Source organism: Lepidochelys kempii, chromosome 2 (assembly GCF_965140265.1).
Source record: "Lepidochelys kempii isolate rLepKem1 chromosome 2, rLepKem1.hap2, whole genome shotgun sequence".
NCBI classification, from domain to species: Eukaryota; Metazoa; Chordata; order Testudines; family Cheloniidae; genus Lepidochelys; species Lepidochelys kempii.
In genome coordinates, this window is record NC_133257.1 from 60,323,032 (window position 1) to 60,343,128 (window position 20,097).

The window sequence follows — 20,097 nt, forward strand, 5'->3', positions numbered from 1 at the left end:
ATCTTTTGACTGTATCAAAATGAAACATTTCAATAAGGTTAAAACAAAATAGGATGACATATTTTGTTTTACAAACAATTCCCAGATTTGATCTTTTGTCCCAGTTTGTGACAAAAAAAACCAAACCTATTCAAAATCTTGGAATTGTTTGTGGGACCAAAATTCAGACTCTTGGCCAGCTCTAATTACAAACATGGGAAAGAAATAACAAAATTAGATTCAACCTGGAAAAATACAAAACAAGACTGGAAGGAACCTGTAAGTTAATAGAGGCAAATAAGACGTTGGGTGATAATAGACAGCAAACTAGTATATTGCAATGAATTATGGGAGCAAAACAAGTCAACATAATATTGGGCTGCATACCCACAAGCATAATATCATGGAGCAGGGAGGTAACAGTACACAGTGCTGGTGGCTCTGCTTCTAGATGCTGTGTTCTGGTCTGTGTGTCTCAGTTCCAGAGAAGGGACTAACAGAGAGACCGGAGGGTAGGTGAGAAAGAAGTAGGGATAGAAAGGACTGATAGAAGGGGGGATTTTTGAGGAACACCCTTATCAATTGACCTTCAAACAGTTTTGAACACTGTTGTTTTGAAAGGCCGGCAGGTATGCTGAAAAACATACCATAGGAAACAATCCTAGCTTGGCAGAGTGATTGTATAGATGCCTGTTAGGTTCTTTCTATGTCTAATTTCTATAATTTGTGATCAAAAGATGACATAAATGATAGCTCTGGAGTGTTTACAAAGAAAACTAAGTTGCCTTTATAATTTATAGACCACAAATATTGGTATCCTTATTACAGTAATTGCTCATTAGAGTTGATTACATAAGTCAGCATGACAACTTATTTGAATAAATGTAGAGTTTGGAAACTTATATGGCCTGAACACATCATCTACAATATATTGATGTGGCTTGTGTATGGATTAGGATGATTGGATGGACTAGCAGTGTCATTTATTAAGAGACCTGCCTGAGCTGACAAATGTATATTGTCAGTACTGGCTTCATGAGAAATTGATTATTTGCCCTCTAATGGCCATGAGATGCTGACTTCCCTTTATCTCTTCAATGTAATTTAGAGCCCTCACCAACTCATACCATGGCAGGCATGTAGCGCTTTTCTGAATCTACTCTAAGTCACACACAAGGCTAAGGATTTGTCTATACTACGGCTAGATCGACACTGCTGAGATCAGTGCAGAGGGGTCTAGTGAAGACCCACTAAATTGATGGCAGAGCACTCTCCAGTTGACCCTGGTACTCCAGTTCCCCAAGAAAAGTAAGGGAAGTCGGCAGGAGGGTGTCTCCTGTCGACACTATGCAGTATAGATACCATATTAAGTCGACCTAAACCATGTCAACTCCGGTTATGTTATTCACGTAACTGGAGTAGCGTAACTTGGGTCAACTTACCCCGGTAGTGTAGACAAAGGCGTAAGTATTCTACTTCCCAACTTTGTGATAAGACTGAAAAGAACAGAAAAGGAGGCACAAACTAGTGACTCTTAAAATGTAGAGCTGTGGGGGAAAGTACATCTCATATCCAGAGTATCTAATTTCTCTCAGTGGAAATGGAAGGATTTACCCTAGAGATCCAAGGGCCAAAAAAACAAAACCTTGTTTTAATTTAGCTTAAATATGAGCAATAGCTTTGTTATGATAATTAAACATTCATTTGGCAAAAGCTAGCATTAATATCACAACTGAGGAATAACAGTATAGCTTGAATGCTGGTTTGTGTTTTTAACGCATCAGCTCTGATACCCTGAGAGAGCAAAGTTTGTTTCCACACAGGAAAAGTGGTTGAACTATTAAACCTTATTGTTTCATAATACAGTGTAAGTACAAACAAAGCTGATATAAGTGATTTTATAACCAAAGTCCACATGAGACCGGAGATAAACCTTTTTTAATTAGCTGTCAAATTAGGGTAGATATATTTTTGATGTTTTTAAAAAAGAGGTCATTAAAAGTCTACCATGATCTCTGTTGGATGCTATTGATAATGAAAAAAAGGAATTAGTCCTTTAATCCAGTCTGGTTCCATGGGGAATTGAACAATACACTATTCAGAAATATTTAATAAAATGATTCATAATATAGTTATTTTCATAGTTTCTATGCCAACAATATTGTAGAGGCCACAAATGCTAATAACTATATTGGCACAGCTTTAGGATAATCTTCTAATCTGCCCTGCCAATGCACAATTCAAGCATTGCTGTTAGTTAATAATAATTAAATCCCTAAATATTTTAACATGAAAAATGCAAAACACAGCATATTCTATAAGAGTAATTTGTTATAATCAGATCTGAAATATACAAATGCTACTGAAAGTCAGTGACTTACTGTAGGGTACTATAGTAAGTACTATGATTAGCTAACGAAGGGTGGGAAAGTTTGAAGAAAATCTGATTTAAAATACAAATACTTTGGAATTTTGATATTCATTTTAACTACCCTTTAGTGGCCTAGTCTTCCACTGATGTGGTGATGATTTAACACTTGCAAATTCCACTATCAGTAATAGGAGTTATGTCCATAAATCTCCCGCAAATTGGCAGAAAGGTAGGCCCAAACTTACGGTTAAGTTGCTAGCATTCAAGCTAGAATATAGGTAACATATTAAGCCAGCATTTAGATATTGACTGCCCGTAAATCTAACCCAAAAGACGTTCTGGCCAAAAAAAAAAAAAAAAGAAGCAGCAATGAAGCATCGCAAAAATGTCTCAAATGAAGCTCAAAGCAGGAATCTCCAGTCTCAGATTCTCATTGCAAGTGAGCTTTGCTTACTGGTGTCCGGTTGGAATAAAAACAACAGTGTCAAACAATTTATTTGATCCGCTGACTTAACCTGTATTTCAAAATATTTACAAATAGGGTTACTATCTAAATATTGACTCTAACAGAGTTCCATTTAGCAGTCTAGGATTTAACTAAACCAAGGAGTCAAAATACAAGGATTTGAAGCACAGTATATTTAAATGGACAGGTTCAAGTTGGATTTGGAGAGGGATGTTAAATAATGTCTTCCCAGTCACTAAAGTGTAAGTTATGTCAAAGAAAACACCAGGAAAAATAGGCCTCTGTCTCTAATTGCAACTTGTGAGGTACTTTTCGGCTCTTTTGGTCATAGCTTAAAGAGTCACTATGGTGTCTTTAGAAGCTTGCGTTTGACCATTTGTTTACACAGGGCTTTCACAATTTATAAATCCAAGAGAAATTTTTCAAGTGATAAAGCAGGTGCTAAGCTGCACTAATAATATTACAGAGTCCGCGTTTACGACCCAGCCACACAAAGAAGATGACCTCAGAGAGTAAAATTTAAACTGATCTGAGACACAATGAAAGATAGCCAGGCAGGGATACAACAGCCAGAAAGAATGTAAAATCAACAGGTTAAACAACGCATGCACCATTTACTATTAAAATGTAGTTGCAAATTAATACACTTCCTTTTTCACAGAAACTTACCATGGATCTGCACAAACCAGAGAGGTGTGTACAGAGACACTAAAGATATGTGCAAAAGTAGGCAAGCTGATGCACATGAAAAAATAGGCATGTATGTCATTGTATGAAAATCACAACCAAAGATCCTGTTCCTATTGACTTCAGTGGCATAATTCCTACGGGCTGCAATCATATAGGATCAAGCCCCAAATGTCTAACATACTGTATGTAGCACTTATTTAGAAGTTGCTAAACTAGTTACTAAAATTGATATTTATAAATGCTATGATTTAAATAATGTGATATATTAGTACAAATAAGATCGCTTTTGCATAGAAATTTCTGACACACGAACAGAGGGTGAAAGTCCCTATGTGTCCAACACATGTAGTACAATACACCTGGTACTCACTGTGCAGATCACTTGTATAGTACCAAAACCCACTGAAAATCCAAAATGCTCCAAACAAATACAAAAGTACTAGGTATGTTGAGAAAATACAGAATGTTATCACCAGTACAAAGTTAACATTTACCGCCAGTTAACACACATGTTCTCTGAGATAAGGTAACACATTTATTTCCTATTCTAAATAAAGGGAAATACTGCAGTACTTCACATATCACATTTGGTAAACTACTGATGGTGAAATCCTGGCTCTACTCAAGTCAATGGGAATTTTACCATTGACTGCAATGGAGCCCTGACTTTCTAGTGGTAACCACTGGTACACTGAGTCAAAATCTTAAAAAAACAAAAAGGGAAGATACTGCACCACTGGGCTAGCTAAAAGGATGCTCTATCAAATTCTCAATTACAAGGAGAAATGAAGGTAGCAAAGCTTTGATCAGGAGACATTCTTCAAGTGAGCCTTATATAAAGTAAGTCATTTCTAACTTTTTCTTCTGTTTTCAGTGTGTATTGGAGATAAACATTTGTCCCAAAGTGAGATTTAGCCATGTATAGCCTCTTTAATCACCTGAAATAAAAACATGGAAACAAAGGAATGCTTCTGCTGTAGATACACAAGGGATCACAGACCATAACAAAACACGCGAGTCAGATCTTAATAAAGTCTCTTTGGTTTTATGTTCTACATTAACAGTCTCTTTTACGAATGCAGCTCATCACAATCATAATAAGTGCTGGAACTAGGGGAACTGGGGGTGCAGCTGCATCCTCTGACTTGAAGTGGTTTCCATCATATACAGGGTTTATAGTTTGGTTCAATAGCTCTCAGCACCCCCACGATACAAATTGTTCCAGCACCACTAATCACCGAATGGTACATTGTAGTTGGAAGCATGATCTTGTGGATCAATCAATATTACATTTTGACAGTGTAACAACTACAGAAACATCTCTTGAAAACTGTGTACTGAACCTGTGTAGTGTACACCTTTCAGTACATATGTTTTTTTTCTATGAGATGACCTAGGCCTTTGTTCAGCTTTTTTCCCCTCCTATGATATAATGCAATAGCTACATGAAGCTCAGTAACTGATTATACCTCTAAAGGAAAGGAGAGAGACCAGTTACAATTGAGGTATCTATCATGGACTTTTAATACCACCAAATGTACAATAAAAGAAAGAGCTTATGAACTCAAACCCACCCGGAACACCTGACAACATTAGGACATGAAACATCAAATATAGGTTCTAGTTCCATCTTGTAAACATGTTAAACTAGCAGGAATTGAAACCTTTGACTAATTCTTACTCTATTTTTCCTCTTTTCCTCCCAAAGAAAATAACACAATCCTTTCAAGAATGCGAATAGTGGGACATATATACAGTCCTCACTCCTCATGTTAACCTCCCATTCACTCCAATGGGAATTCTGGACTTGGAAGTATATAGCCCAGAATGCAGATCTGAGAAGCAGCATGTTTGGCAGGTGGGGGTTTCACAGAGATAGTACCATAAGCAAGAAGGTTAATTTAAGAACCGTACATAAATTAAAACAAATCTCAGACATGCAGTGCAGTTACGACATCAAAATCTGGCCCAACAATTCCCCTGCCAACAACCACAGATGCCGCAGAGAAAGATGAAAATGTATGTTTACGAGCATGATAATAATTCTGTATCCATAATACATCCATTACAAGGTGAACTTGTGCATCTATTCTACATTTAAGCATTTTTTAAAAATGTCCATAGCCTTAAAAATACAGGATTGTGTCACGTGAGTGTAACCCATGTGCCTAATAGGGAGATATCTGGTTAAGAGCCCCATTGTGGGGAGAAAGAAGTGAGCTGTGTCTGGGTTATTGTTGCTAGGTGGATTTAGCACTCCACATGCAGAAGCTTCTGGAATTGGGTATGGTAGTTTTGGGTATGCTCTAGTAGGTTCCCTATTGCTGGGGTCAGACTCCATGACGGCAAGCAGTCTGGGCAGCTGCTGTGCAGCAGCTTATGTGCCCTGTGTGAGTTGGGAGAAGCTGAGCCCAGGAGCTGAAAGCAGGCTCTTGTCCCTAACTCTGAAACATTTTGCAGCAGGGTTTTCTTTAAATCTAAATATTTAACTGAGTGATTGGTTAATCAGTTAGCTGACTGGCTAGCAATGATTTCAGCAGAGGAAGAGTTTGCATGGATTCCAGCTGAAGATTCCTACAAGCAAGTGGAGGGAAGATGGTGTTTTAGACTCAGCAGACTGTATAGATTTGGTGATCAAAGACTAACTGAGACTTAGGCGAACAAAACCTAAGCTTTTGGGAACTTTCAGTTTCTTCTCACTGTATTTCTGTGGGGACTGAACTGTTCAGATTTTAATTTGTTTTCTTTATTTATGTTTATGTATAACTGTGAAGGTAATGTCTGTGGATTATAACATAACCATGTCATGTTGTAAAAATTAGATTGTGTGTTTCTTTATCATAAGATTTTATAAAGTTATTTAATTAAATTCTTTCTTTAGTTCCTTTTGGGACTTGAATGTGGGGAGGTTGACCCTGTGCAATCCTTGATGAAAATCCTTAGAGACTAAACTCTGGGTCTCCAGCTACTCTTCTATAGGAGTTGGGGGTTTTGTAGGCACTGGAGAAGGGTAATGAAGTGAACTCTAGCCCACCCAAAGGTTACATGAGCACCTATACATAACAGACCATGAATTGAACATAGGCTGAAATCCTGGCTCCACATAAGAGCCACATTGGGGTTGCAAAACTGTACAGAGGGCCAGGTAGAGAAGGCTGTGCCTCCCCAAACAGCCTGGCCCCCGTCCCCTATCCGACCCCTCCCACTTCACACCCCCTGACTGCCCCCCTCAGAACTCTCCACCCATCAAACCTCCCCCCACTCCTTGTCCCCTGACTACTCCCTCCTGGGACCCCCACCCCTAACCACCCCCCAGGACCCCACCCCCAGAACCTCCTCCCCATCCAACTGCACCCTGCTCCCTGTCCCCTGACTGCCCCCTGGGATCACCTGCCCATTGTCAAACCCCCCAGCCCCAGCCCCCTTACCATGCCACTCAGAGCAGCATGTCTGGCAGCCCCGCCCTCCGACCAGAGCCAGACACGCTGCCACGCTGCCCTGCAGGAGCTCGCAGACCCACCGCCCAGAGCTCTACCCGCGCGGCCGCATAGCTGTGGGGGAGGGAGGACAGCGGGGGAGAGGCTGGGGGCTAGCCTCCCAGGCCAGGAGCTCAGGGGCTGGGCAGGATGGCCCCGCTGGCCGGATGTGGCCTGCAGGCCGTAGTTTGCCCACCTCTGCACTAAGTACTAACTATAGTACTTAGTGGCTATGAAATTTCAAAGGTTAATGAAGCAGGTCACAATGAGTAACGGAGGTGAGGATGTAGAACTTATGCCTTTTTTATTTAAGTTAAAAACAACATGATTCATTTGACTTTCGCAGAATCACAAAAACAAACACATGAAAGAAACTCTTTACATCAAAAACCTGAACCTTTGAGATATACCCAGAATGAGTAATAACAATAATAACCAGCACAATAAGAAGTGACAGCTGATCACTCTGCCACACTGCATATGGCATTTGAGCACAAGGCATGAGTTCTGGTTAGCTGCTCATTGACATATAGCAACATAAATTTGAAATTGACATGGGATGCTTGTACAGATTCTGAGTGGTGATTTCCTTGTGCCTTTTGATGGGTCTTATCTCAAAAAGTCACCCTATTTTGGGACTCCCTTTGACAAGAGCAGCTTATTCTTACACCACTACAAAAAGTGGAAGGACAGGACTATAAGGCAATACTGAATAGCTTCATTTCATTAAGCTTAGTCACCATTGTATAAAGTCCCTTGAAAGTGACCTGGTAAGGGCAAACTGTGTCAGCAAGACATTAGGGATTTCCCTGACCTCCTACACGGACAGGCAGTGGGAGCTGCATTTCAATCCTTTAGACTGTAGGTAAAAGATTGTGCTATTCCAAAATGTATTCAAAACTGATGGCATTAGTTTTAAAAGCCTGGAGACTATCCAGAAACCCTTTTAGCTAATCTTTCAACCCACTGAGAGATTTTACAGCTAAAAAAGCAGAGAAATTATTCATCTAATTATCAATGAGATAAAGTAACTTTTGCGTTCATTTCTGTCTCAACAAGATTCAAACAACCTTGACAAGCCTAGATATTTTCCCTAAAATGCTTGGAATAATTAAAGCTACCTGATTTCAGATGCTCAGTTTACAGATTTTTAAAATAAAAAGAATCCACACGTTTTAATCTTCTGAATCAAGACACCACAATAATGTTGGTATCATTTTAACTGCTACAAAGACAATAATTATTAACCTTAAAGTATGATATCTAGCAACAAAAGTATAATGGCTGATAATGATGGTATTACCACTTTTCTTCTCCATTTTGAAAGACAGTATTGTAACCAATATTCATTGCACCCACGTGTGGTTTCTTCTTTCTGCTTGGTACCAGTCCTTTACCAAAGGCTGGAAAAAACAGGGGGTGAAATTCTGGCCCCTTGGAAGTCAGTAGCAAAACTCTCAATGACTCCAGTGGAGCCAGGATTTCACCCAGAGTGTTACGGATTCCTCATCCTTTCAATCTAAGGATGATTCTTTGATCTAATTTACCATTTCCTCTCTTTTCAGCTGAAAATTTTGGATATATTTCTATCTAAGCAGATAGAGAAAGTAACCCAAAGTGCAGATGACCCAGTCAAAAGACAAAAAGAGAAAACTAGTTACTTTAATGCTACAGTGCTCACAGTTTATGATACATAAATTCAGGTTCACCTTGGTCAGTGTTTACCTCTGGGGCCACACAAGCTCGATTTTCACCTCAGCTGAAGTCTACTTGTTTTTGAGATTTGGCAGCCTTTTCATACGTCCTTGGCCTGTGAGATATAAAAACAGAATTTGGGGCCGTCTCTCAAAGAGTAAGTTATTGCTTGTCCAAAAAAGTTATTAGCTAAATAGCTATAATAGCTAATGGAACAGGCATGGATAAGGAATTTCTATTAGAATTTTTCTACAGAAAACTTACATTTTCCTGCATTATTTTTGTTAATTGGAAAACCTACCTAAATTAAGGGCCAGATCTTCAGCTTGAGTAAATTGCAGCAGTTGACTTCAATGGAACTACATGGATTTACATCAACTGAGGATCTGGGCCAAAGTGTGTACCTAATTTTATTTTAATACCATCTTATCAATACGGAACGCGACAAAAGAAATGCACTTTGTATGCCAGACACCCATAGTATAATCAGAATAAATTGGAGACTCAACAGGAAACCTACAGTAATGTGAAGCAAACTCTGGGTAAAATTTTTAAAAGAGCGTAGGAGACTGAGAAGCCTAAAGGCCAGATTTATGAAACTCCTATGAGGCTCTGATCTGCATCTTTAGGTGTCTAAATACCTTAAAGAAATTGGCCCAAAGAAATTTGTCCTTTCAATGAGACTTAGGCTTCTAAGTGACTGTGCGTATGTCTACAATGCAATAAAAGACCTGCAGCTGGCCTGGATCAGCTGATTCAGGTTTGCCGGGCTATGAAATTGTAGTGTAGACATTTGGACTCAGGCCAGAGCTTGAGCTCTGAGACCCCATGGGAGGGGAGGGTTCCAGAGCTTGAGTCTGAATGTCTACACTGAAATTTTATAGCCCCGCAGCTCAAGCCCTGCAAGCCCAAGTCAGCTGACCCAGGCCAGCTGCAGCTGTGCTGTGGATCTCTTATTGCAGTGTAACCATACCCTTTAGGTACTTTTGAAAATTTTACACTATTTATATATAAAAGAACTGTCTGTATATAATCCATGAATAATGTTAGTGAGAGCCATCATGCATTAATACATGTCATCCATCAGAGAATAGATAAATAGATACACAAACATTTGACAAAAACAAGGAAATATTTAATGGAGGGGAAAAACAAGATAGTCATGAAACCATCTAACATCAGAAGATGGATTAACATCTAGGAGCGTCAACAGAAAAGTCCCAAGAATATGCCACAAAGTAGGAACCAAAGGTGCTGTCGGAGGGATGGCCTATTGGTGGAGGGCTATATGTATTTAACGTAGCTGAACAGTGATATTTTGTAGGGACTTCTAGAAGTTGGATAGCTCGGATAAGCATCATCATGAATGGATGCTCATCCAAAAACAACTGCCAATCCTTTTGTGGCTTCACTAGATTTAAAGGTAGTTTGGCATGCTGAGCCTGGTTCACTGTGTGCCGTTATAATTGCTGTTTGGAAAAGCAGAAGTAAAGGAGGAGCAGAATGATCCTGTTTTGAATAACTATCTAATTTTACCTCTGAATATTTGACCAGAGACAGCCACTGAAACACAGTAAAGTTCAGGCAATTTTTTTACTGACTAGCATTCATGTAGCAGATTGAGCCAAATATGTATTTTTGCAAAAAACTACTATTGCAATCCAGTTCCACACTCCGTGGCTGTCATTACCTTTGTCTTTCCTAGCAAGTGTTCTCTTGCAATTTGGCTATCTCTGCCCTCTATTTTCACAACTGTTAAAGAAAATATAATAGAATCATAGATTAGGGTTGGAGGAGACCTCAGGAGGTGTCAGGGTTCCTTCCCCACTCTGAACTCTAGGATACAGATGTGGGGACCCACATGAAAGACCCCCATGCTTATTCTTACCAGCTTAGGTAAAAACTTCCCCAAGTACAAATTTTTCTTTGTCCTTTAACAGTATGCTGCCACCACCAAGCATTTTAAACAAAGAACAGGGAAAGAGACCACTTGGAGACGTCTTCCCCCAAAATATCCCCCCAAGCCCTCCTTTCCTGGGGAGGCTTGAGAAGTAATATCCTAATCAATTTGTTACAAAATCATCAAAGACCCAAACCCCTGGATCTTGGAACAATGGAAAAATCAGTCAGGTTCTTAAAAGAAGGATTTTATTTTAAAAAAAAAGAAAGGTAAAAATCATCTCTGTAAAATCAGGATGGAAAATACTTTACACGGTACTCAGATTCAAAACACAGAGGATCCCCTCAGGGGAAAACCTTAAAGTTACAGAAAACAGGAAACAATCTCCTTCTTAACACAGGGAAAATTCACATAAAACAAAAGATAAACTAATCTGCCTTGCCGGGCTTACCTATACTGGTTGCAATATTGGAGACTTGGATTAGGATGGGTTGGAGAAGATGGATTTCTGTCTGGCCTCTCTCAGTCCCAAGAGAGATCAACCACGTAAACAAAGAGCACAAACAAAACCCTTCCCTCCCCCACCCCCCCAAGATTTGAAAGTATCTTGTCCCCTTATTGGTCCTTTGGGTCAGGTGCCAGCCAGGTTAGCTGAGCTTCTTAACCCTTTACAGGTAACAGGATGTTGCCTTTGGCCAGGAGGGATTTTATAGCACTGTATACAGAAAGATGGTTACCCTTCCCTTTATATTTATGACAAGAGGTCATATATTTCTAGCTCTCTTTTATCATCTAATTCTAGTTGGTATTTTTAGAGGGAATTCTAAGATCAGAAAGTTCCTGATGCAACTCCCAGGAAAAGTCCATGGAAGTTTGTCATAGATTTCAAAGGGAGCGGGACGTGGCCCAGAATTTGCATGTTTACAGTAGAAATTGAACATTTCTCTCTCTCCCTCTCTCTGCTGCCAGGAAAGAGTGGAAAAAATGGAGAAGACTAATTTTCTTGTTCAACTGACATACATGCTGCTAAAAATACTGTAATAAATGTGACAGATTTCAGAGTGGTAGCTGTGTTCATCTGTATCAGCAAAAACAAGGAGGAGTCCTTGTGGCACCTTAGAGACTAACACATTTGTTTGGGCATAAGCTTTGCCCAAATACATTTGTTAGTCTCTAAGGTGTAATAAATGTGTGTGCAATCATCACTCTGCTGGCCACAATGGCCATTTAATTTCATAGCAGCAGGTCGGATAGAAGTCAGAAGCTATTGCTCCAAAAGAATAAGTTCCCTTATCACCTGAGCTACAGAAGAAATGCAGTTAGTTGTTAGAAGTATATAGCCAGACTGGCGGACTACTCACTGAGTAAAGTACTACTCAGCAAGTATAATGGTGGCAAAATCTGTCCAACAGCATCTGTTGTTCAATAAAACAGTTCTTAATCCTTGGTTGCAGTGTTGCTGTAGCCATATTGGTCCTAGGATATCAGAGAGACAAGGTGCGTGAGGTAATATCTTTTGTTAGCCCAACTTCTATTGGTGAAAGAGAAGCTCTCAAGCTTGCACAGAGATCTTCTTCAGGTTCTTAATCCTGTCAGCAGAGGTGGTGCTGCACACACACACACACACACACGACAATTTGTTGAATTCAAAACATTCCAGTAATACATTTAAAAAAAACAACCATCAGAATAGGACGCAGCACCCTGAAATTCAACCTCAAGTGTTCATGCATTCTTTTTATTCCATGAAGCAGCACGTGATTTATGATTATATAAATAAAAAAGTAAAGAGCAAAGATTAAGGAAAACAATTTCTCCAGAAAATAGAAAATATGAGATATTGTCTTTGAAGGTTAAGATATGGGATTAAGGACTCTAAATCTTTTCTAAGATATTTCCATAGTGCAAATTAAAACCAATTCTTTAATGAAGGAATATCAATTAAACTAATGATTTGGGTTGTATTGTGAAAGTTTGCTCCATGATGACTTTTTGTCACCACATCTTTCAAATACACCATTTGAAAACAAGCTAATGCATTTTATAATTCAATAGCATCAGAGTAATGGGATGAGGTTGAAAAGCCTAGAGCCCAGTTATAAAGAACTCAAAGAGATCTAATTATCAGTGCTTTGTGCTATCAATCAACATGCCACATGACACATCCTCTGTTTTAGTGGAATTGCTTGGGAATAAGGTTCACTGCTTTGTGTGTGACTGACATGGGTCTCGAACAATGTAGGTGGTGAAAATTGCCATATGGTGAATATTAAATGAAAGTTGCTCTGCTATAAATCAAAGAATGCTGCTGGCTGTCATCATGAGAATTATACAATCACTTTTCAAAAGGGTCAAAAGTGGCTGCTTGTTTTGTTTCTGTGTTAGGTTGTATCACAAAACTAATTTCTCAGCTTCTCATACAAAAATATATTCCAGAGATACTGTTGAAACTGGGAGATTAAACATTTTATATGACTTTATTTTATCAGTTTGCAAAGTTTCCTGCAGTTTTGTTTGTTCTCTTTTTTTAAAAAAAAGCCCTCTAAAATACATCAGCATTCCAATCATTATTAAACACAAACCAACAAACACATACAATAAAAGGGAATATTTCACTAAAGAAACAGTTTCAGCTTCAAGCAAATAAGGAAAATGTCTTAATTTTTAAATATTTTATGTTAGTGTCCTTAAAACTTATGAAAATGAAATGCCTGGGAACACAGTAACAAAAAGCTGTGTAATAAAATCAGTACCTTAAAGTAATGTAGAAAAAGAATACCCCTCTTCTTAGGAAAAGAGGAGTTTACAGTGTCACTATTACTGTCAAAATGGTTTCTTCTTCCTCATATGTTATCGGATATTTGAGCACAATAATGTTTCAATAGTTTCTCCCACACACAAATGGAAATAGGCCACAACCTTTTTATACAGATTGTATGATGGCTAAAATCAAACCTGAGAGCTTTATAAGCTAAAAATGTATAACAGTTGATAATGCCTGTAAGACAAACTATGGGATTGGGTAAAACAGGAACTGTAAATACCTCACCAAGGTTCACCCAAAAAGAGCTGGATAGCAGAAAGCATTTTAAAAAAATAAATGGGGGCGAGAGAGCATGGGGAGGGAAAGAAAGCACCTTCCTGTGATCCTGCTGAAAAAAGCAATTCAACTCTTATGGTTTGACATATATTAAGTGATGTTCATCTATCTATTCCATGCAGATAAATGCAAGAACCACCACCCCAGGAAGAGAATGAACTATTCTGTGACCAACTATGGTGGAGCTCCATTATTAAATATTAATGTTTTAGGAGCCTGAGGAGAGTGCTTCAAGGGAGCCAATTTCTCCAGCAGTGAAAAGGGACAGAGAAGAGAACCATAGTGCCCAAACTGCAGATTCATCTTGCATCTTTAAGTAGAAATTAAAATATATCCCAAGCTACTGGCACATAGAATGGAGAGAGTGGATTATATACTCATAAAACTCATAATGAGTGTGCTTCATAAAGGGAAAAATTCAGCCTCTAACATATGGGCCTTGTTACCAAAGTGTACAGTTACCTCAACCTGTTAATTTCAACTGAATAGAATACTTCAGATGCTTATTTATTATTTTGGCCCATTGCTTAGATGCGATGATGAAGGATACTGTGGAAAAACCTCAAATAGGCAGAATCATACCTGTATTCCCAATGTACGACTTTTAATCAGTGTAATGGGTTCACATCTTATTCATTTATTTAAGTAAGAGGGAACTAGATGAGAATGACTTAACGTTTTGGCAGTGGACCCACTAGGAACAGCAATTTGGAGACTCCAAGAAATTAAGAATGTTGTAAGACGGGGGCAGGAGTATCAGGGATTCTAATTATGCTGATGACATCATGTTAGTATTATTTGACCAAGACAATAATTGAAGATATCTGATGGACATGACTTAATATCTGTTTTCCCATAAATGTGCCCATTGCACAAAACAAACAGGGACAATAGTGGTACAATTACTGCTTTCTGATTATTCTGCCCGGACTACATCAGCAGCGTAACAATTTGAGCGGATAGTAAAACAAATGATGTTTCTGGCCATTCTCATAGATGTTTTTTTCAGCCTCATGTTACTCAAGCTTGGAGGAACTTGACAAAAAAAAAAAGCAGAGTCTCAGCTTCCATTTGAAAAATAAGTTCCCTATTTTTTTCCCTGTGAGGATACCATTGAAACACAAACTGATAGAAAATGGTCACTTGTGTTGTGAGAAACAAGAAACCTCAGCAAACAGTTGGGGGCAGGGTGGGTGGGTCGGTGGGTGGGTGAAGGAAACTAAAGATGTTCCTGGCATGCCTGCTCATCTTACGTAAAATGAGTCACTTTAAATTTCAGGTCTATCCCAAAGAATCATCTCCCTACCTTTCCCGAAATCCCATGGTAGACAGGATATAGTTACACTGGGGGCAAAGAAGGAAACCAATTACTGATTCCCAGGAACAGTCAAAAATGCTAAAGCTGGCTCTGGGTATCCACCGCAACTCGGAAATTCATATATGAACTGCAATAAACTCATGTTTCAATATGGGGGGTGGAGGGTTAGATATTCATAATGAAAAAAAAGTCACCCCATAATTAAACTATTTTCCATGTTCTCCCTAGGAAAATAAATGCCACCAAAATAGCCTGCATAGATAGAATGATTAAAACTTTCAGGTGGCATTTAATAAACATCCAAGAATGAAACTGGATGACCTCCAAGCTCATCAAGCAAAGGGAGTATTGGGACTATCAAATTCAGAACTTTACTCTGTGGAACACAGTCGCCCTGAGATGATAGCTCACAGCAAGACTGTGGCTAATCCCTCAATATCGCAGCAGTGTGGAATTGCTGAAGGACATTGCTACCTACCAATACAAGTTTAATTCTTCCCCTGGAGGAGTTTAATAATCCTATGTGAAAATACATTAGGGAAATTTGAACAGAAGCCTATTAAAATGCAGGAAGAATTACTAGATTTTTACATAGAATTTACCACTTGGTATAATCCAAAAAAGGAAATTGATAGAATATTGTTCTAATGGAGAGACAGAGAATGCAGGAATCTATTTCAGTGGCTTCTAGTCTTTCACCGATTGTTGTGACTGGCAACACTCCCATTATCATAGAATCATAGAATCATAGAATATCAGGGTTGGAAGGGACCCCAGAAGGTCATCTAGTCCAACCCCCTGCTCAAAGCAGGACCAATTCCCAGTTAAATCATCCCAGCCAGGGCTTTGTCAACCTGACCTTAAAAACCTCTAAGGAAGGAGATTCTACCACCTCCCTAGGTAACGCATTCCAGTGTTTCACCACCCTCTTAGTGAAAAAGTTTTTCCTAATATCCAATCTAAACCTCGCAACTTGAGACCATTACTCCTCGTTCTGTCATCTGCTACCATTGAGAACAGCCTAGAGCCACCCTCTTTGGAACCCCCTTTCAGGTAGTTGAAAGCAGCTATCAAATCCCCCCTCATTCTTCTCTTCTGCAGGCTAAACAATCCCAGCTCCCTCAGCCTCTCCTCATAACTCATGTGTTCCAGTCCCCTAATCATTTTTGTTGCCCTTCGCTGGACTCTCTCCAATTTATCCACATCCTTCTTGAAGTGTGGGGCCCAAAACTGGACACAGTACTCCAGATGAGGCCTCACCAATGTCGAATAGAGGGGAATGATCACGTCCCTCGATCTGTCCGCTATGCCCCTACTTATACATCCCAAAATGCCATTGGCCTTCTTGGCAACAAGGGCACACTGCTGACTCATATCCAGCTTCTCGTCCACTGTCACCCCTAGGTCCTTTTCCGCAGAACTGCTGCCTAGCCATTCGGTCCCTAGTCTGTAGCTGTGCATTGGGTTCTTCCGTCCTAAGTGCAGGACCCTGCACTTATCCTTATTGAACCTCATCAGATTTCTTTTGGCCCAATCCTCCAATTTGTCTAGGTCTTTCTGTATCCTATCCCTCCCCTCCAGCGTATCTACCACTCCTCCCAGTTTAGTATCATCCGCAAATTTGCTGAGAGTGCAATCCACACCATCCTCCAGATCATTTATGAAGATATTGAACAAAACCGGCCCCAGGACCGACCCTTGGGGTACTCCACTTGATACCGGCTGCCAACTAGATATGGAGCCATTGATCACTACCCGTTGAGCCCGACAATCTAGCCAGCTTTCTACCCACCTTGTAGTGCATTCATCCAGCCCATACTTCCTTAACTTGCTGACAAGAATACTGTGGGAGACCGTGTCAAAAGCTTTGCTAAAGTCAAGAAACAATACATCCACTGCTTTCCCTTCATCCACAGAACCAGTAATCTCATCATAAAAGGCGATTAGATTAGTCAGGCATGACCTTCCCTTGGTGAATCCATGCTGACTGTTCCTGATCACTTTCCTCTCATGCAAGTGCTTCAGGATTGATTCTTTGAGGACCTGTTCCATGATTTTTCCAGGGACTGAAGTGAGGCTGACTGGCCTGTAGTTCCCAGGATCCTCCTTCTTCCCTTTTTTAAAGATTGGCACTACATTAGCCTTTTTCCAGTCATCCGGGACTTCCCCGGTTCGCCACGAGTTTTCAAAGATAATGGCCAATGGCTCTGCAATCACAGCCGCCAACTCCTTCAGCACTCTCGGATGCAACTCGTCCGGCCCCATGGACTTGTGCACGTCCAGCCTTTCTAAATAGCCCCTAACCACCTCTATCTCCACAGAGGGCTGGCCATCTCTTCCCCATTTTGTGATGCCCAGCGCAGCAGTCTGGGAGCTGACCTTGTTAGTGAAAACAGAGGCAAAAAAAGCATTGAGTACATTAGCTTTCTCCACATCCTCTGTCACTAGGTTGCCTCCCTCATTCAGTAAGGGGCCCACACATTCCTTGGCTTTCTTCTTGTTGCCAACATACCTGAAGAAACCCTTCTTGTTACTCTTGACATCTCTGGCTAGCTGCAGCTCCAGGTGCGATTTGGCCCTCCTGATAACATTCCTACATGCCCGAGCAATATTTTTATACTCTTCCCTGGTCATATCTCCAACCTTCCACTTCTTGTAAGCTTCTTTTTTATGTTTAAGATCCGCTAGGATTTCACCATTAAGCCAAGCTGGTCGCCTGCCATATTTACTATTCTTTCGACTCATTGGGATGGTTTGTCCCTGTAACCTCAACAGGGATTCCTTGAAATACAGCCAGCTCTCCTGGACTCCTTTCCCCTTCAAGTTAGTCCCCCAGGGGATCCTGGCCATCTGTTCCCTGAGGGAGTCGAAGTCTGCTTTCCTGAAGTCCAGGGTCCGTATCCTGCTGCTTACCTTTCTTCCCTGCGTCAGGATCCTGAACTCAACCAACTCATGGTCACTGCCTCCCAGATTCCCATCCACTTTTGCTTCCCCCACTAATTCTACCCGGTTTGTGAGCAGCAGGTCAAGAAAAGCGCCCCCCTAGTTGGCTCCTCTAGCACTTGCGCCAGGAAATTGTCCCCTACGCTTTCCAAAAACTTCCTGGATTGTCTATGCACCGCTGTATTGCTCTCACAGCAGATATCAGGAAAATTAAAGTCACCCATGAGAATCAGGGCATGCGATCTAGTAGCTTCTGTGAGCTGCCGGAAGAAAGCCTCATCTACCTCATCCCCCTGGTCCGGTGGTCTATAGCAGACTCCCACCACTACATCACTCTTGTTGCACACACTTCTAAACTTAATCCAGAGACACTCAGGTTTTTCTGCAGTTTCGTACCGGAGCTCTGAGCAGTCATACTGCTCCCTTACATACAGTGCTACTCCCCCACCTTTTCTGCCCTGCCTGTCCTTCCTGAACAGTTTATAACCATCCATGACAGTACTCCAGTCATGTGAGTTATCCCACCAAGTCTCTGTTATTCCGATCACGTCATAGTTCCTTGACATCACCAGGACCTCCACATTATTTCAATGTGGGCAGGAACTAATCACATCTCAGTTGGTTTCTGGTGCAATGGAGACATTTGAAGGATTTTAAAGTGGATTTGCTTTAGCAGCAGCAAAGTAACAGACACACATTGTTAGAGGACCTATTTGAGTTGCATAGTTGAAGGAGTGCACCATTTAAGCAAAAGCCTTTGCTGATGTCCCACATACTCTCTACAGCTTATTCCTTAACACTAGAGCTGGATGTGCTACTTCTTAGGTGTGCCCAGAGTTCTGAGGCTCTTTGCTGCCATCTGTCCTTAGTACCGGAAGCCTGGTCTGTACCTGCTGTGGGTCAGCTCCCCAACTTCCCCCACAGATAACACATGTACTCTCCTCTAGGCCTCACAGTCACTCAACAGGTTAGTGATTGGCATATCTCAATCCTCAAGCCCTCCAAGTGTCTCCCTGGAGTATCCAGCCCCTGGGCTGCTGGACACTTGCAGCATTCAGAGATTCGCTGCCTCCAAAGAAACAGCGCATTGGCTTACCACTTCCACCTCAGAGCCACTTAATTCACAGCACTTTGATATGTTTATTGTGAAATCAAAGATATGTCTATTTAACAAAGCATGGGTACTAAAGTAGCAGCAGGTAGAATTATCGGAAACAAATAATTACATATGAAATAAAACCATAACCCACATTCCAGGGCCTAGACTTAATTAATTAGAGACTCACATGTCTTACAGAATGCTGCTCAACCAAAATCCTTGCAGCACTTTACAGCCAGGTTGTGTGACCCTCGTTTACAGCCGGGTTGACTGTGACTGTTTCATGAGACAGATATGCTGTCAGCTTGCCTTCTAGGTGAAGCATCCATTATGTTTGCCTCCCAAGATATACGAATCTCAACCTGCTGTTCATTTCATCTTGTAGATTTCCTTTATTGCAGATCTCACAATCTCTCATTCTGCAACTGCCTTAATATGCAATAGGTATACAGTGTGGGGCATACAAAACCAAAATGGCCAGACAGGGAGACAGACATCTGTTACCTCCTGCCTGAAAGGAACATTTCTGAGGTATGTCACCTCCTGGCAACCTGCCTTAACTTCAAGACCTTAAAAAGATAATTTTTCAATACCAATACATAACACCTTAAATATTATCCATATATATTTTTTGCAATGATTATGATGACCAGTAGGCTACTGGCTCTCAATGAAGATCCAACATGCCATCCTTCAGTACAGATATCCAACCCAGGAGATCCCTGTAAAACTCTATGCACCTCATGCCCTCTGCCCATCGGGTCACACGGGGCACAATTTTTTAAGACAAAACTTTTTGTGTTGGTGGAAAGTACAGATTTAGTGACACTGAAACATTTCCTGAATTCAGCTCAGCCAAACCCAGCCAACCAACCAACCAAACCAACTAACCAACCAACCTAACAAACCAAAACCAAAACCAAAAAACCATCCTGATATAGGCAGAATGTTTCATTCTGACATTTTTTAAATTAAACATTTCAATCTTTCAGGTTGAAATAACTTTTTGTTTTGAAATTTCCCTCAATTAGAAAAGTTCAAAAACATGAAAACCAGTCAA

The 20,097-nt window shown here is 40.4% G+C and overlaps 1 protein-coding gene across 11 annotated transcripts in view; it reads right to left on the reverse strand.

Moving 5' to 3' along the window:
• C2H8orf34 (chromosome 2 C8orf34 homolog) overlaps nt 1-20,097 on the reverse strand; it is a 394,188-nt gene that overhangs the window by 117,967 nt on the left and 256,124 nt on the right. For 3 of the 11 annotated variants that reach the window (XM_073330918.1, XM_073330919.1, XM_073330913.1), the window contains exon 14: nt 7,329-8,792. The exons of 4 other annotated variants lie outside the window; for them this stretch is intronic. In XM_073330918.1, coding sequence (XP_073187019.1) covers nt 8,749-8,792 — 44 coding nt within the window. In that variant the 3' untranslated portion in view covers nt 7,329-8,748. Of the gene's footprint in view, nt 1-4,372; nt 4,445-7,328; nt 8,793-20,097 lie in introns of those variants that run through there. 4 more of the 11 variants (XM_073330916.1, XR_012157171.1, XM_073330915.1 and 1 more) reach the window with 4 other exon arrangements.